Below are 26971 nucleotides of genomic sequence, written 5' to 3'. Positions count from 1 at the left end.
TTGTATGTGTAAAGTTGTGCAGCCATTTCTTTATCAACCATGTTTGCTTGATGGATATGCACCTGTGACTATGTATATGAATGTGCTAGTCTAAATTTTCTTATAGTATTTGTTGTATGAGCATCATTTATTATTTAACTGGATTTGGAAAAGATGCACAACATAGATAGCAGAGCCATCAATGTCACCCCATATACTGTACAGTACGAACACAGCCAAACACTGGGTCCCAGCGATCACTGCTTTGTCGATAGGGGACCAGGAAAAAAAGATCAGTGAAGACCCAGTAAGTTCTGGAATGGGAATCGTGGGGGATCATCAAATGATTATCCCATTTTTAATATATTTTTTTTTAACCCACTTTGAGTCCTGTGCTACAACCAAGACTAGGGGGAACAAACTACATATGGATGGGAGCTATAAAAATCTCAGGGCAGTGAGCTCCCCCTAGTGGTGGCTGCGTTGTTATAAACCACTGGTGCTAGTGAGATTGCATCTTGGTTTGCAGTTTTAAGTAGCAACAGGTGTCACGGTTCTTGGACTCATGGGTCAGTTTGCAATTTCGTGATTTTAATCCTAATTTCTTGGCTAAATTACGTATATTTTTAAAAAAAATTAGAGCAGCTCATGTGCTACTAATTTTGTAATAGCAAAAAAGTCCCCCTTGTGGTAAGAGGTAGCCTACAGCGCAATCTGAGATTGTTTTATACTAGACTAATGATTGTCACCATTTTCACTAAAATACAGAGGTAGCAGATATAATCTTTCAAGAGAGAAGTGCATGCAGCTCTCAGGGTGAGCTGTGTATAAAGACATCACTGTATGGAGCTTGTCCTGAGATCTTCATACACAGGCGAGGCTATTACACACACAGGCATTGTTTCTTCAGAGAGACCCAGGCTATTGCAGACAAAGAATGGCCCCAGGAGCGCAGTGCTCTCAGGGAAAGCCACCTCAACTGATCACTACATCTGAGGTATTTAATGTCTGCAATCGGTGTTGTCGCCGATTGCAGACATTAGCCCAGGTGTCTTCTTTTTAAAACATTAAAAACTCATCAGTTATGGTGCCTGCTGAGCTAGCAAGTGGAAGCCATCTTTTACGACCCAACTTCGTCTGGAATGGGTAAAAGGGTTATACCCATCTCAGACATCGATGGTATATCGTTAGTGGTGAACAGTGGGTGGCCGCATTTTCACCATGCACTCTCCTACTTCAGAGGTGGGACCATTTTGGAGATAGCAGCAGGTCTCAGAGGTGGGACCCACACCTGCACCTATCTAACATTGATGGCATATCCTAGCGATATGCCATCAATGTCTGAGATGTAATTACCCCTTAAGATCATCTGTCGGGGGCGAGTTGGGACACCCTTATACACATAAGATAATTTTCAGGTGGGTTCAGCCACTTTGATCTTATGTTTGTGTGGACATCTTTTCTAGAAGAAGTAGTTAAAGGGATCCTCCAGTTCAAGAAAAAAAATCACATTACCTGGGGAATGAACAGAATACCAAATGACACCTCCTACTGCGTCAGATTGGCCAGCACTGCTCATGTGAATAGTGCTGGCCAATTCAAGAGCAGGGCTGGAAAAGCAGGAGGTGTCTTGGACTAGCAAATGCACACTATGCATCAGGCAGTCTGAGAAGCGGTGCAACCATCTTGGATGGCAGAAGAACCCAGGAATTGGCGGATCTGCAGCTGAAATGATGATAAGGAGGTAACCATGTAAGGGTTCTGTTTAGGGATGAGCGAACTTGTGTTTCAAGTTCGGCGTACAAAGTTCCGGTTCGGGTTCTCTAAGAATTCCGTTATGGATTCTGCTACCACGGACCATAAGTTATGGTTTCTGGTAGTGGAATCCATAACGGAATTCTTAGAGAACCCGAACCGGAACTTTGTAGGCCGAACTTGAAACACAAGTTTGCTCAACAATAGTTCTGTTTATTCCCCAGTTAATGTGAATTTCTTTTCTTGAACTGGAGGGTTGCTTTAATACTTCAGGTTTCCAGTTGACCTTGTGAGTTTGCACGCAGTCCCATGTAAAACCCCAGATAACACATTGTAGTACTACCTTAAGTCGTGCCACATTATAAAATCAGTGCTCCTGCATCTGAGAAGCTCTGCTCTGCTACATCTGTAGATTTTAGGCTGGTTTCCCTGGTATTTTTAATAAACAACCTTCACGTACAGTGGTTGCCTATGTACTTCTGTAGGTAACATCTGCAGGCAGGCACGTGTCATCAAAGGACATTTTTGCACCAGACAAGTAGGTGTCTGTCACAGTAATGTCATCTAGCTCCGTGCTGAAATGATCTGGACTTCCCCCGTTAGACGATTCCTTGATAACGCTGTAATTAAGAGCCACCCCGTAATTAGCAGGCTTCTCTGTTCGCTTCTTGTTGCACTTGCAGAGTTTCTTGAAAGCAGCTCTGAACTTCTGAGACATCAGGTTGTAGATCACAGGGTTGATGGCGCTGTTCAGGTAAATACAAATTCTGCAGAATAAAACAAACCAGTTTTCAAGGTAGGGGATGGACAGGAACGAATTGACAACGACCAGCGTCCTGTAGGGCATCCACAGAAACGCAAATAGGATCACCACGACGGCCAACATTTTGGTAACCTGCGGAGATAAAAAGGGAGAAAAGAGAATAAATACTGCAGGGATGCGAAGGCACAGACCTATGGTTAGACATGAGTGATACTGTTCAGTGATTGTTCTCTGACAGTTCTTGTCTCTTCTTCTGACAAGTAGAACAAGGTATCAAATCATATGGAACATAACATAATAACGTAACTAATAATAATGCAAAAAATAAATATGTACTGTATTTTTCGCTTTATAAGACACACTATTTCCTCCAAAAAAGGGTGAGAAATGGCAGTGCAACTTATAAGGAAAATACTAATGAGCGCTTTCATTATGGAAGTGCTCTTTAGTATGTAGGAGAAGCAGGGAGTGGTGACTGTAGAGCTGCTAACACTGGCTGTACTCACTGCTCCCTGGTCTTCTGTACGCACTGTGTCCTGACTGCGTATAGTGTTAGGACGTAATGCATGTAGTCGTGCACTATGACGCCGACAAAAGACAGGGGAGTTGTAAGTGCAGCAAGAGCGCAGTGGATCTGCCCAGTGGCGGCACTGTCCAGAGCAGGAGAGGTAAGTTCATTATTATTTTTTTTATGTCTGATGAGGATTGGGGGTCTGATGCAGATTTGGGGGGTCTGATAAAGTTTTGGGGTCTGATTGAGCTGGTCTGATACAGACTGAGGGTTTGATCTGTGGGTATGATAAAGATTTAGGGTCTGATCTGAGGTCTGATAAAAATTGGGGGTCTGATTGGGGGATCTGATGAAGATTGGGGGTCTGAATTGAGGTGAGATGAAGACTGGTGTCTGATGAAGATTGGGGGTTTGATCTGAGGTCTGATGCAGACTGGGGGTTTGATTGGGGGGTCTGATCTGAGATCTGATAAAGTTTGGAGGTCTTATTGGGTGGTCTGATAAAGTTGTGGGGTCTGATTGGAGGTCTGATACAGATTGAGGGTCTGATCTGAGGTCTAATAAAGACTGGGTATCTGATTTGGGGGCCTTATGAAGATTGGGGTCTGATCTAAGGTCTGATAAAGATAGGGGGTCTGATGAAGATTGGGCGTCTGATCTGAAGTCTATGCCGTCTATGAACTGTCTATGGCTCTTTAATACAGAGCTGCTGGGACCCCACACCCTTCTGTACACCCTCAATACACATTGCTCTAACAATTTTTAACTTGACAGGTGATTTTTTTTTTATAATTAGAATTTTGCTCAATGGAATAAAATGGAGGTAATTTCACCTGCCGCCTCGGCACACAATGGCCATTTGCAAATTTCTCTGCCACCAAATAAAGCAATGACTACCAAAATCATAAAGATAAAAAAATGGATTGTAATGTGGCTCCAGAACAAGCACTTTTCTTAAATGTACCGCAATAATAGACTTAAATGTACCGCAATAATAGCAGCTTGTGCCAACACTAAACTGTATAATCTCTCCAAATACAATCAATCCCGGCTTCCTCGTGTCTGCTGAGCACGCTCTAGGCTGACGGCACCGCTTTATCCCTTCTGCTGTGTTTCTATGGTTCTTGGGAACGTGGCCAAGAGGCTTTCATCTATAATGGAAACTTTGCAGCCAAAAATTAGGATAAAAATGTGTTTAAACATGATTTTACCCCCCATCTTATCGCAAAATATAATGGATTTGTTACAATTGCTGTACCCAAGTACTGTATATCGCCCTGTATATCCCTTGCATAAAGTGTATATGGTGTGCTGGTCATCATAGGTTTACAGTGATCTTTAACCAGTTCTATTATAATATTACGGTGAAGAATGGACTATATATAGAGCAACATTGTTCACTGTGGTGCAGATATTTCAGGTTTGCACGGGGTTGTACCTGCATAAGAGAATGCATTATAGCACAGGGGAAGCAGAATAGGCCTTCCCTGTAAGCCCGTGAGACTAGTCAGAGAGGGGATCACATGGGGCAATGGAGGGCGGCATCTAAGCTCATCTTCTGCAATATAGTGGCCAGTGAGCCAATTAAAGGGGTTGTCCAGCTTTTACTAAGAGATGGTGTATTCTCATCATAGGCCATCACTAGCTGATCAGCGAAGGTTTGACGCCCCACACCCCTTTGAAAAAACTGTTCGGGCGTAGATCCGTTGCTAAAAGTTGGGTCTGGAACTACAGAGTTGCGTCAACTGTGTAGTGACAAGTCGTAATTGCAGCGCCGCTCCCATTGGGCTGAGTAGTTCCAGAGCTGATTTCCTGTGCAAGTGCTGCACCCAAACAGCTGATCAGTGGTGTTGACTTATCACGAGGATAGAAAGCTGGACAACCCCTTTAATTGCCCTACTCTATCCCTTATGTGCTTTTTAAATGGCAGTTTCCATGACTAACTCATTGTTGACCAGATCAGCAGTGGTCTTACCCCCACCACCCTCGCTGATCAGCTGTTGGACACTGTAGTTACACAGCGCCATGCATCGTGCAGAGGCCGTGCCCGGTTACTCCAGCATTACTCCCACTGCAGCATACAGTCATGTGAAAAAATTAGGACACCCTTTGAAAGCATGTGGTTTTTTGTAACATTTTTAATAAATGGTTATTTCATCTCCGTTTCAACAATACAGAGAGATTAAAGTAATCCAACTAAACAAAGAAAACTGAAGAAAAGTCTTTTCAAGATCTTCTGTAAATGTCATTCTAGAAAAATGCCTATTCTAACTGAGGAAAAAGATAGGACACCCTCACATGTATTCCCTCTTAAATTGGCTCAGATCTCACACCAGGTGCACATAATTAGTAGATCGTTACTCTGCATGTTGAATGAGGCTTGCCCTATTTAAACCTCAGACATTTAGTTTGGTGTGCTCCTGACTGTTGAAGTGAGAGTGAGCACCATGGTGAGAGCAAAAGAGCTGTCAGAGGACTTCAGAAAAAAGATTGTAGCAGCCTATGAGTCTGGGAAGGGATTTAAAAAGATCTCAAAAGATTTTGAAATCAGCCATTCCACTGTCCGGAAGATAGTCTACAAGTGGAGGGCTTTCAAAACAACTGCCAACATGCCCAGGACTGGTCGCCCCAGCAAGTTCACCCCAAGAGCAGACCGCAAGATGCTAAAAGAGGTCTCCAAAAACCCTAAAGTGTCATCTCGAGAACTACAGCAGGCTCTGGCTACTGTTGATGTAGAAGTACATGCCTCTACAATCAGAAAGAGATTGTACAAGTTTAACTTGCATGGGAGGTGTGCAAGGAGGAAACCTTTGCTTTCCAAGAGAAACATCGAGGCCAGACTGACATTTGCCAGAGATAAAGTTGACAAAGACCAGGACTTCTGGAATAATGTTCTTTGGACAGATGAGTCCAAAATTGAATTATTTGGACACAACAGCAGAGGACATGTTTGGCGTAAACCAAACACAGCATTCCAAGAAAAGAACCTCATACCAACTGTGAAGCATGGAGGTGGAAGTGTCATGGTTTGGGGCTGCTTTGCTGCAGCAGGACCTGGTCAGCTCACCATCATAGAATCCACGATGAATTCTACTGTGTATCAGAAGGTGCTTGAAGAACATGTGAGACCATCAGTTAGAAAATTAAAGCTGAAGCGGAACTGGACCATGCAACATGACAATGACCCAAAACATACTAGTAAATCAACCAAAGATTGGCTGAAAAAGAAGAAATGGAGAGTCCTGGAATGGCCAAGTCAAAGTCCAGATTTGAATCCCATTGAGATGCTGTGGGGTGACTTGAAAAGGGCTGTACGTGCAAGAAACCCCTCAAACATCTCACAGCTGAAAAAGTTCTGCATTGAGGAGTGGGGTAAAATTTCCTCAGACCGATGTCGAAGACTGGTAGATGGCTACAAGAACCGTCTCACTGCAGTTATTTCAGCCAAAGGAGGTAACACTCGCTATTAGGGGCAAGGGTGTCCTATCTTTTTCCTCAGTTAGAAATCGGCATTTTTGTAGAATGACATTTACAGAAGATCTTGAAAAGACTTTTCTTCAGTTTTCTTTGTTTAGTCGGATTACTTTAATCTCTCTGTATTGTTGAAACGGAGATGAAATAACCATTTATTAAAAATGTTACAAAAAACCACATGCTTTCAAAGGGTGTCCTAATTTTTTCACATGACTGTATATAAAACATGATTCACACAATACAGGAGCCCATTCGTATACGGAAAATTCTATGAACATTCTGTGGAATATGTGTACTTATGTTGTAAATGTAAATTCTATGAAAGGGAACGGTACAGACTCCTTTTAAGTACACAATTTTGAATCCTTGAATTTGGAAAAGTGCATTTGCATTATCATTATGGTACTGATGATAATTGGAGATAATTAGAGATTCTTTTTTTCTACTCAATGGAAATGGAATATTTGTAGTGAATAAATGATGCACTTGCTAATTCTCATCTGCTGCATTAGATCTGCAGCTTATGAAGAAAGACTCAAGTGACGTCCATAATTCTCTGCTTATAAATTCTTATGTAACTATTGGAGATGGGGCCACTGATGGCGCTAGACTGGTAAAAATCGTTTTTTTTTTTAAAACTTTCCAGACTGCAAGGTCGAGCCATGCGGTTTTTGTTAACCTGCGGCTCCCCAGTCAATCCATCCAATGGTTTTCTTGCTTCATCCAGTGACGTTGAATTGCTGCCTTCATTTCCTGTTTGTACTGGATGTTTCTGAGCACCAGAATGAAGCTATTTTGTTCTATTCAGTTTTAGGTTCCATGATAAAGATGGGTACAGGCTGAGCAACATGCCATACTAGCGTATGTGCTGTATATAGAGAGAAGGGCGTCTTCTGCTTCGGACTCTTGCAGTGTCCTGAAAGACCACTCAAAATGCCCATGTATTGTATTTAATGAATTTTATGTGCCCAAAAACTGTGTATGGAAAGGGAGGGATACCCAGTTAGTAGCTAGGCAGGGCTGGCTCCACCCTTCCTCTCTAGGAGAAATTAGTTACTCAAGTGCTGACTGCCGACAAGTGGACACCTTGGAGCAGTAAAGAGCAGAGTCACAGGAAATCTCCCTGTCCTGTGCATCACCAAGTAACAAATTTGCCAGCCCCTTGAGGGAACAGAGTTACTGAAAGCAGCAGAGAGTTCAGAGACCATAAGGAGGATTGCAGAGCATTTGTCAGAGAAGGTAACTGCCTATAGTGAGGTTACAGACATCTCTGCATGTTGTTGGAGCAAGCTTCATGTATCCCAACAGAGCTAAAGGACAAGAAGGTGCCCCTGTTCAGAGACTGTATTCCATTGTGTATACTCCTGAGCTAATATATAGTGAGAAAGGTTATTTGCAACCCTTGGTTGGTTTGGGAAGATTGTACAAATTTCAAGAAAGGGACTCATCCCTCCATCTCTCATTCATAGTCGTGGAGATTGCATATGCCAACTGTGGAAACTGCATTTGATGTACACTGTGCCTGTGGGACTTACCCACTGACTGCCGCAGTAAAGTACAGAGAAATTGCTTTCTGCGCAAAAACTACACTGCAAAGTGTTGGCGTCACAGCACTTGGACCCTGCCTTGAACCTCACCGTCAAGGGCACCACAACTGTCATCAGGCAGGAGAGCCCCTGAAATGGAGTGTGCCTCAAAGCGAAGAAAAGATGCGTCCTTCCCATCACTGCACACCAGCCCAGGGAGCATCAGAACCATAATCAGAACTACCCCCATCCGGCCACTCACTGACACACATACCGCTGTGGCCTGGTACCGTACCTAGACTCTCCTCTATAAGCCAGAGTATACAGCCTCTCACTCTAGTTCTCCTTTCATCCAGAGCTATGTGCAACGGGCGGCCTCCCCCCAGGGTCCTCTATATATTGTGCAACCCAGGTGTAGGAATGCTGAGTGGTATAGTACGGCCTATCTGTTTCTTTATGTGTGTCACGGTGCTTCTACCTGGATATGGCTGGACCCCAGGCTTTGGCTCCGAAGCAATAAATAGGGGGAATAATTGAGGGATAAAAGAATAACTTGAGTCCAGACCTTGAGATGAAGTTCAATGGCAGCTTTACTTTGAATAAACGGTTCTCCAAACAGTTTCAGGCTTCGTCTTGGTTCCAGCAGGCTTTAGCATTAAACTGGCAGGCAAACTCAACTCTGCTATATTTTTTCTCACTCTGCTGTACTGACAGGCTGGCTTGGTAACTTGGCTTCTTCTTTATGCTACACTTCACTTTTTAGTCTGACTTATCTTCAGCCAAGGAATAGGTTAGAATCATGGAAGCTCCAACATGGAGTCTCAACCAGCACAAACCAGAACTGCCCCACCTCCTTCTGGTAGCAAGCAGGACTGGCCCACTTCTGACCAAAGTGGGGGGAAATGGAATGGTGAGTTCCATTCTATCTAACTATAGCTCTGTTGTGTTTGCTGCCACCTGGTGGTGAACCAGGCACATTATGAATGTCATGGACAGTTACATAACATTATTATAAATGCACAGTGTTGAGGGACCTGGAAATAAATATATAGGTGACATACAGGTTAGACCATAAAAGATAGTAGCAAGGTGCAGAAGTGGTAACACCACTCTGGGGTGTTACATATGATCAGATTGATTTTAACTTATACTGACAACTACGGGCATAGCTATACGGGATGCACAGCACATAGTTGCCAACATTTCCGAATTCGTAGGGACTGTCCCTAATTTTCAGAACCAGCCTCAAGAAATTCAGGCTGTAGCTGGACAAAGTGGGTGTGACTTATGCAATCCCACCCATAAGTGGGCAGTCCTATGTAGGTTCTGGTGTTCTTGGGGCAGGACTTACATGCCCCAGATTTACCAACTGCTGTATTGGTAAGAATGCAGACACCAGTTGGACTTGGAACCTAATGCCTAAGGGGGCACCAAGGTCCCTCTGTTACAAAATAAACACCAATATTATAAAGGACTTGTTACAGATTTTGCATTGAGACCAGGAGTTTCAAGTTACACCCCTAATGATGACAACTCACATCTCCTCAGCTGTCACCTACATGGGGATATTCTGGAGGCAGATATCTAGGCATCTAGCTGAGAAAATCCTCAACTCCTTTTTCTAACCCCTACCAATAAGCATAGTTTGCTACAAAAAAAGAACTGTAATATACTGTACTTACCGTTTCAGTTCCGAACCTTCAACACCGTAGTATGTCTACATTGACAATGGTGTGTTGCACATGGACATACAGCACATGGACACATGACCACCGCAGTCTATTGCTGGGTCTGTGGGTCAGTATGCATGATATGTTATCTATGTGTCCATCATTCCCTTGCACTGCCATGTAAAAACTAAAGCTGCCACAGGACCATAGCACTGGTGGCAAGAGGACAAAAGGCAAGAAGACAAAACACTGTCCAGCCCCCCACCAGGGTACAGGGAGTCTTTCTGTGCATGGTAGGACCAAGGGTGAGTAATATAAACAGATAAATCCAGCAAAAGATAGGAATCCCAATAAAACAATTCTTCTTTATGAGGCACCGGCCATGTGCACTCTGTGGTACGGATGCGGACCCATTAACTTGAATGGATCTGTGATTGGCAAAATACGGACAAAGATAGGACATGTTGTATCTTTTGTGGAACGGAGGCACAGATCAGAAGCACTACGAAGCGATTCCGTGGGCTTTCGGGTCCGTGCCTCTGCACTTCAAAAGATAAGACATGTCCTATCTTTTGCCATATTTTGCTGATCAAGGACCTATTCAAGTCAATGGGTCCGCACCCGCACCACAGAGTGCACATGGCCGATGCCAGTGCATTGCGGACCACTATTTGCGGTCAGCAGCATGGGCACGTAGCCCTTACGTAAACATTAAGTTATTGAATACAAACAACACGAATTTAACCCTTTAACTATTTCCCCCATGAAGCCCTCTTTATTGTTATACGCTCTTCAACATTGAAATTGCAACATAAGGCCTCCTGCACACGACCGTTGTTTTATTCCGTGTCCGTTGTTCCGTTTTTCGTGATTTTCTGCGGACCCATTGACTTTCAATGGGTCAGTTGAAAACTCGGCTAATGCACCGTTTGTCATCCGCGTCTGTGATCCGTGGTTCCAGTCCGTCAAGAAAATATAACCTGTCCTATTTTTTTCACGGAAAACAATTCGCGGACCCATTCAAGTCAATGGGACCGCTAAAAAACACGGAGGCACACAAGATTGTCATCCGCGTCCGCGTCCGTTTTTTTCCTATCATTTGCATGGCAAACCTGTCTTAGATTTTTTTTTACTTTCCTTCATGTCTGGTGATCCTCCAAAAATAAAGGAAGACACACGGAAACAAAAACGGAAACGGATCACGGAACAACAGAACCCCATTTTGCGGAACGGAACACAACAACGGTCGTGTGCATGAGGCCTAAGTCATCAATATTAAATACCCAGAAACCCCCTTTAAACCTCCTGCATATAAATAGGCAGAGAGTCTTGGGAATCAAGAAAACGCTCAGTTCATGGAAACAGAGACTGAATTGCCTACATTTATTGCTCATCGAAATCCCTGGGTATTACAACATCCTAAAGAAGGAAATGTTTTTTTGTTTTTTGTTTTTTTAAACTTTCATAATAGAAAATAATCTTTTTGCTATTTTGTATGATGAATGCTAAAGTGATCTGCTTTGTATATCTAAAAGTACAAATGGACTACAGTAAGTAAATGTTCTCATATCAAATTCCATCTACAGAAAAGAGCAAAAGTCAAGGTCCGCCCATCCACTTAGTTTTCAGTCTAAATGGTTTTAAGTACAAGTTATTTATTCTTCAAGTTAGAATAAAGCTAGAAACATACATTTATACACATAAAAAGGTATAAAGTCTTCAATATTAAAGTGTTTTTACAGTCTATAGATATTGACTCCCGACACCCTCACCGATCATCTGTTTCGGGCAGCTGCCCCTTTGATGATCACTGCCTGGCCCTGTCAATCATCGTGCAGAGGGTGCGACAGATGCAGAGAGATCAGAGCCTCTAGGTGTAGAGACTCATTTGCATATAATAAAACACAATTTTTCTCAGCAATGCGGGCACATATGGACACGGGACCAACACAGATGCCTTCAGCTGCCAAGCGCACATGCGACAGGTCAGCCAGTTTCATAGGAACAAATCTGCTGACAGATGCCCTTTAAAACTAGTGCATACCATTGATTGTTTCTTTGTTTAGTTTTTGCTGTGGTTTTCATTATGGCTTTTCCTAGAAGCAGTAGCTGAATAGTTTCATTGGTCTGTGTAAATGATGTGAATGACAATATCCATAGGCATTTACATTTTTTGCTGCAGCTTTTTAAGCACAGCAGTGCGGGAACTTTCTGCCATCTCACTGCTAGTGATGAGCAGCAGGGGTCATATTCGAATTCGCAATAGTTTGCAAATATTTCGTAGAATATTCGTAGAATATTCGCGAATTTGAATATTCGTTACATTCTACTTTTTTTTTTACTCAAAAAATCGGCAAGGTAATGATCGATCCAGCGATCAATACAGGGATGGGTCAAAAACAAATATATAGCACTATAGAATTTAGTGCTATATATTTGTTTTTTAGAATATTTATCATTTTTTCCATCTGAAGTCATGATTCCTCCCTACTTAAGTAAAACAAGAATAGCAATATAGCGAATAGTCAAAATAGTAAAAAAAAAAAAAGAATATAGAGCAATTTAGCTAATATAGTGCTATAATCTTTTTTTATAGTTGTCATTTTTTAGACAAAGAAGATTATAGCTCTATATTAGCTAAATTGCTTTACATTAGTTTTGTTGAATATTCGCTATATTGCTATATATTCTTGTTTTAGAATATTACGAATATTCTAAAAAACAAATATGTAGCACTATATCGAATATATTAGTTTTTTAGACTATTCGTCAGTGAGATCGTGAAAACTCAGATCCGATGGTATAGACTAACCCCCAGGAGTTACCATGGTGACGGGGATGCTTTTTGGGGAGGAGTATGCCGAAGTGGAACAACTGTACAGATTGATAAAAATAAAAGACGAATAGTCAAAAAAACTAATATATTCGATATAGTGCTATATATTTGTTTTTTAGAATATTTGTAATATTCTAAAACAAGGGGCGTGTCAATGCTCTCCCTATTACAGCTCAGGGGGCGTGTCTCAGCTCTCCCTATCACAGCTCAGGGGGCGTGTCTCACCTCTCCCTATCACAGCTCAGGGGGCGTGTCTCAGCTCTCTCCATCACAGCTCAGGGGGGGGTGTCTCAGCTCTCCCTATCACAGCTCTGGGGGCGTGTCTCAGCTCTCCCTATCACAGCTCAGGAGGCAGTTGAAGGATGAAACTGAGCATGTGCGACCATCTCAGTGAGCAGGACAAAGAAATAAGAGAAAAAAACTAACAGAAGGTGGCACTATACCGATAGATTTTATTAAATAACTCAGTGGCTATGCCACTTTTTAAATTACATGCAATTACAAAAGTATTCACATCCAGGTGCTGGTTTGAAAACTGTAGAATATTTTTCGTGGGACAACTCCTTTAAGCAAAAGCTGTTTTTAAAAAATGCAAATGGCTGGACAATCCCTTTATGTACAAAAGAGCCTGCCAGGTATAATGTCTCCCTAAAGCTGGTGGCACCATATTATCCTGTAGATCATATCCCCCAGTGACAGACCTCCAGTGCGGACATTCACAACAGATTACGCTACAATACTGTAAATGTAAATGGGGTTTTCAAAATCCCCATACACATGTAGAGAATAAATCTGCAAGGAATTCAGGGCGCGCTGCATATATTTGATACAGCAGTTTTCACATCTTCATCAGACTTCTTAAGTTGCAGGATTGGTGTGAATTTCACCATTTACAATGCAGAAGGTGAAATCTTCAGTGAATCCACATGTAATACCTACTGTATGGATTATGAAATGGATTCACCGGGAGAAACTCTGCCACATATGAACATATTCTTTAGGAATACTGTTGGTTTGAACATCTGCAATGTGTCCTAATTCGCCCACTGGTGGAAACTCCATTAACACAAGGACCACATACTACAATAAAGAATGGCGGCAAGTGTCAATCCCCTGTCCTGGCAACATGCAGGGTTGGACTTGGGACAGGAGCAGAGATTGATTTCTTGCCAGGAGATTTAAACCCAGCTCAGGCAGCAGGATGGCGTCTGACTATTTAGTATGTTCAGAGTCCCTGCTGTTCAATGTTAAATTAGTAGCTCTGCTATTTTGTTCCTGCCTCTGCTCCATCTCCACTACATCCAGCTCTGCTACTTTGTTCCTGACTTTGCTCCACCTCTACTACATCCAGCTCTGCTACATAAGTCCTGCCTCTGCTCCATCTCTACTACATCCAGCTCTTCTACATGAGTCCGGCCATTGCTCCAGCTGTACGACATCGAGCTCTGGTACTTGGATCCTGCCACCACTTTAACCCTGCTTCACCACAGCCTCAACCCTGCTACATCACAACATCTATTCTGCTACTTCACAGCATCAACCCTGCTACACCACAGCATCACCCCTAACTTATTGCAGCATTTTTCCCTGCTACACTGCAACCTCAACTCCACTTCTCCTTTTTGACTATGCATCAAGTCTGTATGCTGCCACAATGGGTCCCCAGCCTGCTATATCTGTCTCAACCTTGCTGCTATCCATGAGGCACAGGACCTGCTAACCCGGACAAGTGGCCAAGTGGATCCACCTCACTAGGTGAGGACATAACAGCAAGGTTCTCTTGGCTCACAATTCTGATCTATCACATGATGGATTGACTAAAGAGTCATAGTAAAGAATAAGGGCCACCATAAATGCAGCAAGGGGCCAGTACACTATTCTGGATCAGGGGCCTGTATTCTCCATATCCATCCCTGTATTCACAGATATTGTACTGTAGTTTGTCAGAGATATTGTTGTGTAAATCTTCAGCAAATCATCCATGTGGACTGTGGCCCTATAGTGCAAAAGTCAAAAAAAAAAAAACTGCATTGTGCCATAGCACTTGTTTTTTTTTAAGGACTTTCTGAATTTTGCCATGGTGCCCTGTAATTCCATTCTGTACCTATAACTATCAGGGTGAATTTCGGGGAGGACATATTTTACTCAGGAAGGGAAAGCTTTACAAATTCTTCTCCTAGGCGTAATGTATACAGTAAGAATTATATGCCAGGACATACGTAAGGGAATGTTAACTCTACTGCTCTGTAAATAATAAACCGCACTGTGTGGTACTGACGAATTATGAACATAACCTTTGTAAGAACAAAAAGAAAAAGAAATTCAATATGAAAATATTTATCTAATGGTGGAAATGAACAGGTCCGTGAAACAGTTGCATCCAGCATATACTGGTTTCATTCACTGCTGTTAGGGGTCCTGATCCTACCCCAGGCTATAAGAGCATATAAAGATACGTGTGCAGTACCCCACACCAGGCTGTACTAGCAGTTCTATATAGTTATGCATTGTAATGCTTTGTATTTTATTGCTGTGGTCATGTGTTCCAGCAGATCAAGTTATGGTTGGCTTTGGTTGGCAGGAACAGGGCTAACCACCCTGCCCCATCCCCTTTGGTAGGAGTGGGTTGGTCCCAGGGGAGTTCCTGTCTAGCTGCAGAGAGGAGAGGAAGCACATGTCAGAGCTTCAACTCCAGGGAACCACAGATTCTTCTCCTGTAAAACCAAAACTCCAGAGAGATCAGCAAATTCTGCTTCCAGAAAGTACCTGAGAGACAAGACAGCAGACTGATCAGCGAAATATAGCTTTACAGACACTGCTGCAAAGTGAGGGACTACGGCTCAGTCACCCATCACCTATACCACCATTAGGTCAGACAAAGCTCAAGTCTGAATCTTACAGTGAACATCTATACCCACAAGTGCCAATATATAGTCATCCATCCTGCCATCATACCTCCTCAACTGGTGCCAGAAACTGCACTTTGTCAATTGTTGCTGGATGTACCACAGGTTATATTTTGCATTTAGTAAAAAGAGACTGTAATAAGTTTTCTTCTGGCCAGATTCTTCAAACTATATTTCTACAGCAGTATCCCCAGGGAGCAATGACAGGAAGGAGTACACCCTGACCCAGCATCTCATCAGAGCCACTTCAATTCCCATCCTGTGCACCAGCTCCTCAGGGGCTTGCTACTCATGCATTAGGATGGACATGTAATACCCTCATGTAAGAGAGCCAAACATTCAAGTTGACTGCCTCTGTGCCAAGTGTAATACTAGATAATTCTGCATTGCAGGTTAACATCACATACAGTTTATAGGCTGTGGGGGATTAGCTCTCTTTTGGGGGTCATTCTCACAATTAGCTTCACCACAGCCAGATTGCAGGTCCAAACGTGAGATTTATTTTCACAGCAACAACAAAACAGTACAAAATAAAAGCCTGCCCATCTGGGCTCTACCTAAATATAATATAACATAGTCCCTGACTTAACTACAGGTTACAGTTCATACCTGGCATCAGGTCCAGCTTTCCAAGCCTAACAGTTCCCCAACCTCCATGCTGTACAAGTACGAGTCCCTTTGGGGAATTGGGATCCAGCAGTCTTCCCGACTCTGACCTAGTGACCATAGTACCACAGGCGTCACTGCGTCCCCCAAAGTCCAGGCTATCACCTAGCCTCGTGGCCCCTCAAACAGCCCGGCTGAGACCACTCTTACAGAGCCTCCAGCAGGACTCTGTTCCGCAAAGAATCTTCCTTTGACTGACAGTCTGGGCTGGGCTCTTATCCCAGACTGATTGTGGCACCTGGTGCTGGCTCAGACCTCATGAATGACGGGGAAGACATGGAAACTCCTGCCATAAATCTCCCCTGACTGCTATGAGGCCTGTCACTGCCTCACAAGGCATAAAGGCCATTTAGCAGTTCCCACCTTGAAGGAATGCCATTAAGATTTCTCCTTATGTCCTTTATTCTTGGGTCGAGGCCAGAGATCAGTACATACAGTCCCACAATCAGCGGCAATTGAGCTTCACAATACTCACACACTTCCTATAGAAATCCAAAACTTTACATACTCCACTTATGATGACCCAGTCAGAAGTAATGAGCAATATGCAGTCCCCTGTTCACACAGCAGAAATACACATTCGAAATATTCGTCATATATTTGTGCAGAAAACCGAGTCTGACCCTCTGATTTCTGCAATGGATTTGTAGTTTAAATGCTGTGGATTCAGCCTCAGATCTGTCCCACTTAAAAAGGTTGTCCCATATCAACATTTATGGCATATCGCTAAAATATGTCATCAGTGTTAGATAGGAGTGAGTCCCTGAGGTAGGACCATCCTGAGGTAGGATGTCAAGGAGGGCATACAGATATTCATTCACTGTTATGGGACTTCTGAAAATAGCAGAGTGAGCGTGTTCAGCAATGTTGGAAGTCCCATAATGGTCAATAGTGAAAAAGCCAAACTCTAAAGGTGGTAAATGGAGGGTGTCAGTGCTTGCGTGGCTGCTTTCCCTTCACTTAGGGGGTTCCATTCTGGAGATAGGAGTGGGTCTCATAGGTGGGACCTGCACCCATCTGACATTTGTGTCATACCCTAATGATATGCCATAAATACTGAGATGGGACAACCCTTTTAATGAGGCTAATCCTCATTAGTAATGAACGGCAGGGGAAAAATTCGAATTCACGATATTTCACGAATATTTTGTAGAATATTCATCATATATTCGCGAATTCGTGAATTTGCTATTATTTTATTGATTGCAAAAATCGGCAATGTAATATTCACGTAAAGCGCACGCAATACAGGCGTGGGTCACGTTTGCTACATTTTCCAAGCTGCTAGAAGTTTCCTGAGACTGGAGAAAATGGTTGGCACGGCAGAACATTACAATAGCTTTATATGCAGATAGAGTGCTCCAAAATATTTGCGATTGCGTTAATCAGCAATTAATGATGCACATATTTTGGCGCAATACGTGAAACTTCACATTTTATCAGGTCTGAGTAGATATTACTTATTGGTGCACTATGTATTGTTGTGACATCACAGCACTATGTCTGTAGCATGTATGTATGGACAGCAGAGAAACAGTAATCCCTATCTCACTACCTAACACCCTGCACTGGAATCAGCTACACTATATCACTACATAACCTACACTGACTATCTCCCACTAACTATCTGTATTATATATCTATCTAACTATCTATCTAATATAGTGTGGAAAGCACAGAGCAAAGCAATGGCACTGCTCTCTCTCTCTCTCTCTCTCTCTCTGAACTTTAAACAACTGTAGAAAATGGCTGCTGGGGAGGTTCTTATATAGTAAGGGGTAGGCAACTTTCCTATTGGTTGCTAGGGATGTTGCTAAGCTCAGACAAAGACATTGCAGCCTTCTCATTGGCCCACAAGCAAGAAGCAGGAAGGGATCATGAGTTCAGATGAAAAAAAATCTAGAATATTTGAAAATTCGAATATATAGCACTATATTCTAAATATTCACAAATTCTTGAAGTGCCGATATTCGCGATTAATATTCGCTATTTGAATATTTGCGCCCAACACTAATCCTCATATGTACACTCTTCGTAGTTTCAGGCTGCCATCAGTGTCAGATAGGAGTGAGTCCCTGAGGTAGGACCTGCACCTATATCCAAACAGATCTCTCAAAGTGAAGGAGACCATACCAGAGCATGTCTGGCGTCCAGTCACTTCATCGTTATGGGACTACTGAAAATAGCAGAGTGAGTGTCTTCAGCTATGTTTGGAAGTCCTATAATGGTCAATGGTGAACAAGCTGAACTCCCATGGCGGTAAATGGAGGGTGTCAGTGCTTGCGTGGCTGCTCTCCCTTCACTTTGGGGGTTCCATTCTGGAGATGGGAGTGGGTCTCATAGGTGGGACCTGCACCCATCTGACATTTGTGTCATACCCTAATGATATGCCATAAATACTGGGATGGGACAACCCTTTTAATGAGGCTAATCCTCATGTGGACACTCTTCGTAGTTTCAGGCTGAAGAAACTACTCCAAGAAGGGGCATGTCCCTTATTGGAAGGATTTTTGAATCTCCATGTAAAAAACAATGGGAGGTTTATTCAATACGGAATACTTGCCAAAATCTGCATGCAAAACCCTCCGTGTGAACATGCCCTAAGGCTGGACCAGACAATTACCATAAGCTTTCGTGAGGGGTTTTCCAGCCTTTTTATTCCTTTTTTTTTAATTCCAACCCCAGCCAGCTGGACCTATCAGCAAGACCCATCAAAATGGGAACCGGTTAGGAGAGCCAGGAATCCAAAACGGATGGTAGAGTATGTTTTAAAATTTAAAAAAGTTTTAAAAAAAAGTGGTTGATTCATTGCCTGTTGGCACATCCGCAAACACCAGATTTCGCCAGTAGAAGCCATTTCTGGTTAAATAAGTGGCCATCAATGTATAGATTCTCTCTATTTTGGCTCATAAAAGGGGGTCCAAGCAGGGAACCCTTCGCTACGATGCCTATACACCCTTACAGGACAGGGTTGTCATCTTGAGATAAGCCCTATAACAGGATAATAGTGTAATTTATCGAATTTACATGTCATATAGTTAGACAAATCTGAAGTAGCCTCACTGTTTTCTCAGTAGGATTTGGTCAAAGTCACGGTGCACTCTTCAGGGTTTGTGAGCAAACACAGACTTTTGATCTGCAATATATGAATTACCGTCATACGGAATGGAACATATCTTTTGAGCTGCAATTACGCTTTTTTTCTTTCATATGGGCTTAATGGCACTATGCATTCTGCGTTTCTCTATTTCTGCTGGTTGCCGTTCAGGAACGGGTTTCTATGGAAATCACAAATTAAATGTGTGCTTGCTTCAGAAGAAATGGAAAATATATATATATATATATATATATATATATATATATATATATATATATCTGTGCTTCTCTAATGAATACTTTATGTAGAAAAGGTGAATCAGTCCAGTGTACAAGGGTTTTATGAATCACTTTGGCTCTTAACAGGTTTTTCATGTTTTTTATTTTATTTACCTTCATCAAATAAAACCGGAAAATATAATTGTGTCTAATAGGTATGAACTCAAGAATATTCATTCATTGGTAAAACACTCAAAGGATAACCAGCAAGCTGAGCTGGGATGGAAAGAACTAAACACACTCCAACGAATAATGGGTTCCTGTGGTTTCCATGTCTAGCACTGATGAGGCCTGACAAGCCTGAAACAGGACGGCTTTGTTATTTCAGGCTGTATATACTGTATGCTATATAGTAGTGGTCTCCAACCAGTGGCCCTCCAGCTACGCTATAACAACAACTCCCCCCATGCCTAGAGTTGGGTTTTGCAACAGCTGGTTTCTGGCATGAGTGTCTGGATTTGGCCAGATGAAAACCAGTGCAAGGCTTTTCCTCTGCTGGAAAAGCCTGTCAGATAGTTTTAACACTAGTGTGAAACTAGTCTTATCCATAGGATAGGTCATCAATATCAGATTGGTGGGTCTCCAACACCTGGCACCCGCCCGATCACCTGTGATAGTACCTGAGAATCTCCACTACACATTTTATGGAGCTGTGGTGTTCTGTCTCTGTACACTGTTTACTCTCTGAAGCTTTGGCTGCTGCTAACAGTTGATCTGTTGAGGCTGGGGCGCCGGGTGTTTGACCCCCACTGATCTGATACTAATGCCCCATATGAAGGATAAGTCATCAATATCTTAGTCCAGAAACCAAGCAACCAAGGAACTTAGTACAGGAACCAAGTCTTCTCAAAGAGTTCCACAGTAGTATTAAAGATGGCTGTGAGGTGTTCCATTCTTCTTTTCTCTTATGGATATGGATCAATATTTTAGTCCCTGAAAACTCTTTTAAAGGGATTGTTCAGCATGAGAAAAACATGACTGATCTCTTCCAAGTACAGTGCCTTACTTGTCTACAGGATGCGTATGATCTTGCAGTTTACCTCCATTCCATTCAATGGAGCTAAGTTGTAATACCAGACACAACCCATGGGCAGGTGTGATTCTGGAGGAAGGCAGCCATGTTTTCCTAACCAGCAGGCGCCATACTCAGTGTTTTTCCAAGCAACAGGTGTAATTGAAGCCGGGTTTCTACTGTTTTTAACAGCAGACACCTGGGACTAATATTTTACACAGTAGAAAACAAATCCAGCTCACCCTGCATGTTGAATCTCCTGTGCGTGGACCGAACCAGGTGAGTTCTTCAATCAGCAGCAGTAGAAAAAATAGTCCAGCACTTCAGAGAAGAATATCAAAACTCCATCTTTATTGGTTGAATTCAAGATAACATATAGTGTTGCCCGAGAACAAATAAAAAGTTAAAAAAGCTTTTAAAATATATAAAAAAGTAAAAAAAGTAAAAAGTAAAATCACCCCCTTTCCCCATAAAAAATTATAAATGAGAAAAAAAAATAAAAAATCATAGGCATAACTGCATCCCAAAATGTCCATACTATAAAAATATTTATCCCATACAGCAAAGGCGTAACAGGAAAAATCTAAACAGCCAATTCACCATGTTTTCGTCACATCACCTCCCAAAAAACTTGTGTTATAAAAACTACTGATCATCCTGCAAAAAATTAGCCTTCACACAGCTCCATAGATATAACTATAAAAAAACATGGAAGGATCAGAATATGGCGATGAAAAGTAAAAATAAATTTTTCAAAAGTTTTTATTTTTAGTATTTTCAGTATTAACCCCTTCAGGACCCTGCCATTTTTCACCTTAAAGACCAGGCCATTTTTTGCATATCTGACATGTGTCACTTTATGTGGTGATAACTTTGAAACTCTTTTACTTATCTATTCTGAGATTGTTTTATCGTCACATATTGTACTTCATAACAGTGGTAAATTTGAGTCAAAATATTTAATTTTTATTTATAAAAAATACCAAATTTACCAAAAATATAGAAAAATTTGCAATTTTCTAAATTTTAATTTCTCTGCTTTTAAAACAGATAGTTATAGTAATAACAGTTATTACTTTACATTTCCCATATGTCTACTTCATGTTTGGATCATTTTGTAAATGACATTTTATTTTTTTTGGGACGTTAGAAGGCTTAGAATTTTAGAAGCAAATCTTAAAATTTTTAGGAAAATTTCCAAAACCCAATTTTTAAGGACCAGTTCAGGTCTGAAGTCACTTTGTGGGCCTTACATAATAGAAACCACCCATAAATGGCCCCATTTTAGAAACTACACCCCGCAAGGTATTCAAACTTTGTTAACCCTTTAGGTGTTCCACAAGAATTATAGGAAAATGGAGATGAAATTTTAGAATTTCACTTTTTTGGCAGATTTTCCATTTTAATCAATTTTTTCCAGTAACAAATCAAGGGTTAACAGCCAATCAAATCTCAATATTTATTACCCTGATTCTGTAGTTTACAGAAACACCCCATATGTGGTAGTAAACTGCTGTATGAGCACACAGCAGGGCGCAGGGCAGGGCGCAGAAGGAAAGGAACGCCATATGGTTTTTGGAGGGAAGATTTCACTGGGATAATTTTAAGTTGCCATGTCACATTTGAAGTCCCCTACAATAGAAACTCCAAAAAAGTGACCCCATTTTGGAAACTACAGGATAAGGTGGCAGTTTTGTTGGTACTATTTTAGGGTTACTCTATATTTTTGGTTGCTCTATATTTTGGCATCGTTTTTATTTTCAGTTTTTTTTTAAATGTTTATCTGACAGGTTAAATTATGTGCTATTTTTATAGAGCAGGTTGTTACTGACGTGACAATACCAAATATGACAAATTTTTTGGGTTGTTTGTTTCAGTTTTACATAACAAAGCATTTTTTAAAAAAAAAAGGTTTTTAGGGTCTCCATATTCTGAAAGCCATAGTTTATTTATATTTTTTGGGCAACTGTCTTATGTAGGGGCTCATTTTTTGTGGGATGATATGACGGCTTGATTGGTACTATTTTGGGTTGCGTATTACTTTTTGATCGCTTGGTATTACACTTTTTGTGAGGTAAGGTGACAAAAAGCTTTTTTGACACCGTTTTTTTTTTTTTTTACGGTGTTCACCTAGGTCATGTGATATTTTAATAGACCTTTTTGTTACGGACACGGCAATATCTAATATGTCTACTTTTTTTAATTGTTTCACTTTTAACACAATAAAAGCATGTTTTATTCTGAGAGCCATATTTTTTTATGTTTTGCCCGATTGTTTTATGTAGGGGCTCATTTTTTGTGATGGTTTGATTGGTACTATTTTGGGCGGCATACGCCTTTTTGATCACTTGATGTTGCACTTTTTGTGATGTAAGGTGACAAAAAATGATTGTTTTAGCACAGTTTTTTTTTTCTACGACGTTCAAGTGAGGGGGTGGATCATGTAATATTTTTATAGAGCCGGTCATTACGGACGTGGCAATATCCAATATGTGTCTCTTTTTTTTCAAAATTTTATGTCTTTTATTTTGGAATTTTTTATTAAATTTTTTACTTGAAACTTTTTTTATTATGAAAAACACTTATGGGAGAGGCTTAACTGTGATGAGTGGGTGAAGCGCTTCCCCTGACCTAGCTGGCTGTGTTGTGCCGGAAGCCAGGAGCGAGGGTAAGCCTAGTAGTGGGCGTACCCTAAGGGGAGTGTTTGAGAACAGGGGGGTGGGTGGGTGTGAACAGAAGCGCCCTGAGGAGCTGGAGCTTAAGAAGGTAAGATGCCCCTCCCACAAATTCAGGCTGACTTTTCAGCCTTCCACTTATGGGAGAGGCTTAACTGTGATGAGTGGGTGAAGCGCTTCCCCTGACCTAGCTGGCTGTGTTGTGCCGGAAGCCAGGAGCGAGGGTAAGCCTAGTAGTGGGCAAAATAAATGAGGAGAGCAGAGTAGTGACCAAAAGCCTTTAATACCACTCAGAGAGCAAGATTACAAAATGCCTGGGAAATCTCAACATGTGGGTTCGGGATGTATCCCGTGAAGCAAGAAGAGCGCCACCTACCCATGCATTTAATCACGTGCGCCGGGACCCCGTTTTTTATGCTGAGGACGCGGCTCCGATTTGGAGCGAGTGTCCTCTTATGGCCAGCGGGTTATAACCGAGACCTGAGGCCAGCGTTCTTATGTGGGACACAAACTGGATTGACGTCAGGGGCCCCCCACGCCAAGGAAGCAGCGGGGCCTCTGGGGAGGCATCTTGCAACAGGGCTAGCAATTGATGGAGGACCATGACTGGGCACCAATCGTTGGAGGTTTTAAAAAACCTGACCTCCGAGGGTGGTCCATGCTGGTTGGCCTTCGTGGAAGGGAGCCAGAGAACAAAATGGTCATCGGCCCAGGACAACTGTCGCACCTGTAACCCCTGACGTTTAGGGGAGGTGCTGGTGAACTCACCTGGTCTGAGGAACCCGTAAAACCCGAGATACATGGCTGCCTTAATAATCAAACTAGGAGAGTGCCAAAAAGGAAGTCCATCCAGCGCGGACGAGAGTCGCCTAAACATCTCGCCGGAGACAGGCTGTCTACGGCCGGTAGGGGCATCCCCGCACTTCTGGATCCCCCCAAGGGCCACCTTGACTGTCTGCACTGAAGAAAAGGAACCTCTATTTGGATTATGAAGCATGGCGCAGTGCTGTATCCCCGCTAGGTACAGCCTGATGGTGTTAAATGACAGCCTGAGATTGCGGTGACAGTGGGCTATGAACGCCAGGGTGTAGGAGACATCGTCCAAGCCACCCTGCGAGTGGGACCTGGAAAAACTTCGTAAACCTTGACACCGGCTTGGTAGTTTCCTGATGGTATGGGAAAACCCCTGAGCGTTTTCAGGCAAATATATTGGATCCTGAGCGATTCAAGCCACTGCGTACACCCTGTGGGAAATAAGACCTGAGCGATTCAGGCAAATACGTACAACCTGTGGGAAATAAGACCTGAGCGATTCAGGGAAATACGTGACCTGAGAGAATCAGGAAAATACATACAACCTGGAAATACAGTCAACCTGAAGAGACAGAAAAATACAAACCTGCGCGATTCGGGGAAATACATAACCCTGAGCGATCCAGGAACATACATGGCCCGAGCGATTCAGGGAAATACATAAACCCGAGCGACTCAGGGAACTGAGACCTGGGTGAATCGTGGAAATACGTGAAAATTTGAGCTAATCAGGGAAATATATGGAACCCGATTCAGGAAAATACACCCTGAGATATTCAGGAGAGTACACATACATATACTTCCCTCTCTCTTTTTTTTTTTTTTTCTTTTGAGCAGTGGCCGAGTGACCGGCGAGAGTGGAAAGGAAACAGGAATGACCATGGTATAGAAGGGATCGCAACCTACCCGAATCGACGGACAGCGCTGCCAACTCTCCGGCAATACTGAAGACCTAGGGATGGAGGCTTGTGATGAACAAAGGAAGGCTCCGAGCTGCGGAGGAGCGAAAAAGCCGCCACTCGGTTGGACCTTACCTGAACCGTGGAGTGACCGGACACGGAGGAGCCCTGCGACACAATTGAGGATGGATCGAAATTCCGGTGGCCTCAGGCCCTGCTTACATGAGAATAAGCTTGCGTTGGTACGAGACCCGGAGAGAGGTGCGATCTGGTGGCACTGGGATGAAGCGACGGAGAACCAGGATGCAGCCTGGGCGCCATGGCCAACTGCTGGGTGACCTGAACTGCCAGAATCAGGGCCCGAAGTCGTGCTGCATGCAACGAGACCTGCGGGTAACCGGGAACCAGCCGGACCCTGCTGAAAACCCCTGAGCGTTCCAGGCAGATGCATGGAACCTGAGCAATTCAGGCAAATACATTGGATCCTGAGCGGTTCAGGCAACATGGAGTCCTCAGCGAATCAGGCGATTACATACGCCTTTGGTGAAGATGACGGACCCTGGGTGCTTCGGGCATTACCTTGGACCAGGGTGGACCTGGCCACTACCTACCCACTGAGAGACCAGGGAAAAATACAGAAGCCTGAGCGATTCAGGCCAATACTTAGACCCGAGCGATTCAGGGGAATACATAACCAGATTGTTCCAGGAAAAATATGCAATAACTATATGTGACCAGAACGTAGTACGACCGGTGCCTACGAGAAGGCTTGTGTCGGTCTGGGTACGTACCTGGGCTTAGAGGCTATTACCTGTACCGATGTCTTGGGTCACCTGACCTTGGTCCAAAATCTCGTACCAGTGAACGGTCAGGACACGTTCCTGAGAGGGTAAATCCATAAAGTTCGGAAAGAAAAGAGAACATAACTGTGGAGGATGACAGGCCTGGGCGAACCAGGAGACAGAAGTAGGTGTGAGCCTGGGCGAACCAGGAGACAGAGGTAGTTGCGTGCCTGGGCGATCCAGGAGGGAGAGGTAGGTGTGAGCCTGGGCGAACCAGGAGACAGAGGTAGTTGCGTGCCTGGGCGATCCAGGAGGGAGAGGTAGGTGTGAGCCTAGGCGAACCAGGAGACAAAGGTAGTTGCGTGCCTGGGCGATCCAGGAGACAGAGGTAGTTGCGTGCCTGGGCGATCCAGGAGACAGAGGTAGTTATGAGCCTGGGGCGAACCAGGAGACAGAGGTAGGTATGAGCCTGGGGCGAACCAGGAGACAGAGGTAGGTATGAGCCTGGGGCGAACCAGGAGACAGAGGTAGGTATGAGCCTGGGGCGAACCAGGAGACAGAGGTAGGTATGAGCCTGGGCGATCCAGGAGGCAGAGGTAGTTGCGTGCCTGGGCGATCCAGGAGGCAGAGGTAGGTGTGAGCCTGGCGAACCAGGAGACAGAGGTAGGTGCGTGCCTGGGCGATCCAGGAGGCAGAGGTAGGTATGAGCCTGGACGAACCAGGAGATAGAGGTAGGTGCGTGCCTGGGCGATCCAGGAGGCAGAGGTAGGTGCGTGCCTGGGCGATCCAGGAGGCAGAGGTAGGTGCGTGCCTGGGCGATCCAGGAGGCAGAGGTAGGTGTGAGCCTGGGTGATCCAGGAGGCAGAGGTAGGTATGAGCCTGGCGAACCAGTAGATGAGACAGCAGCATATAACGTGAAGTACATACATATAACACATGGCACTGTCGCTACCATAGAATAGATGACTGCAGTGAGCGTTTAGTGACCGCTGAATGGGTATGGCGTGCAATGATGACCTGGCCTACTCGTGGTGAGACCCCGGTTTCTTTGAACACCATGCTGAAACTAGCGACCCTTCCAGCCCAGCAGGGCCCCCGGGGCCCTCTCCCTAAGGCTATCATTCACATGTCCGTAATTTGGGTCCGCATTCGTTCCGCAATTTGCGGACCCATTCACTTTCAATGGGGCTGGAACGGATGCAAATCCACATTTCCTGGATCCGCATCCATTTTTTCGGGATCCGCATCCGTTTTTTTGGGATCCATTTTTTCGGGATCCATTTTTTCGGGATCTGCAATTTCGTTCCTGGAAAAATAGAGCACGTCCTA

General features: G+C 43.4%; 1 protein-coding gene across 1 annotated transcript in view; it reads right to left on the bottom strand.

Annotated features, from left to right (window-relative positions):
* Positions 1 to 2203: 2203 nt before the first annotated feature.
* Positions 2204 to 26971, bottom strand: part of TRHR (thyrotropin releasing hormone receptor) — a 36296-nt gene continuing 11528 nt past the window's right edge. The window contains exon 2 of the mRNA XM_040432860.1: positions 2204 to 2629. Within this exon, the coding sequence (XP_040288794.1) occupies positions 2204 to 2629 (426 nt within the window). The remainder of the gene's footprint in view (positions 2630 to 26971) is intronic.

Source organism: Bufo bufo, chromosome 5 (genome assembly GCF_905171765.1).
Source record: "Bufo bufo chromosome 5, aBufBuf1.1, whole genome shotgun sequence".
NCBI lineage: Eukaryota > Metazoa > Chordata > Amphibia > Anura > Bufonidae > Bufo > Bufo bufo.
The sequence above is the reverse complement of the archived record's forward strand: the minus strand, read 5'-3'. Positions and strand labels throughout refer to the sequence as shown.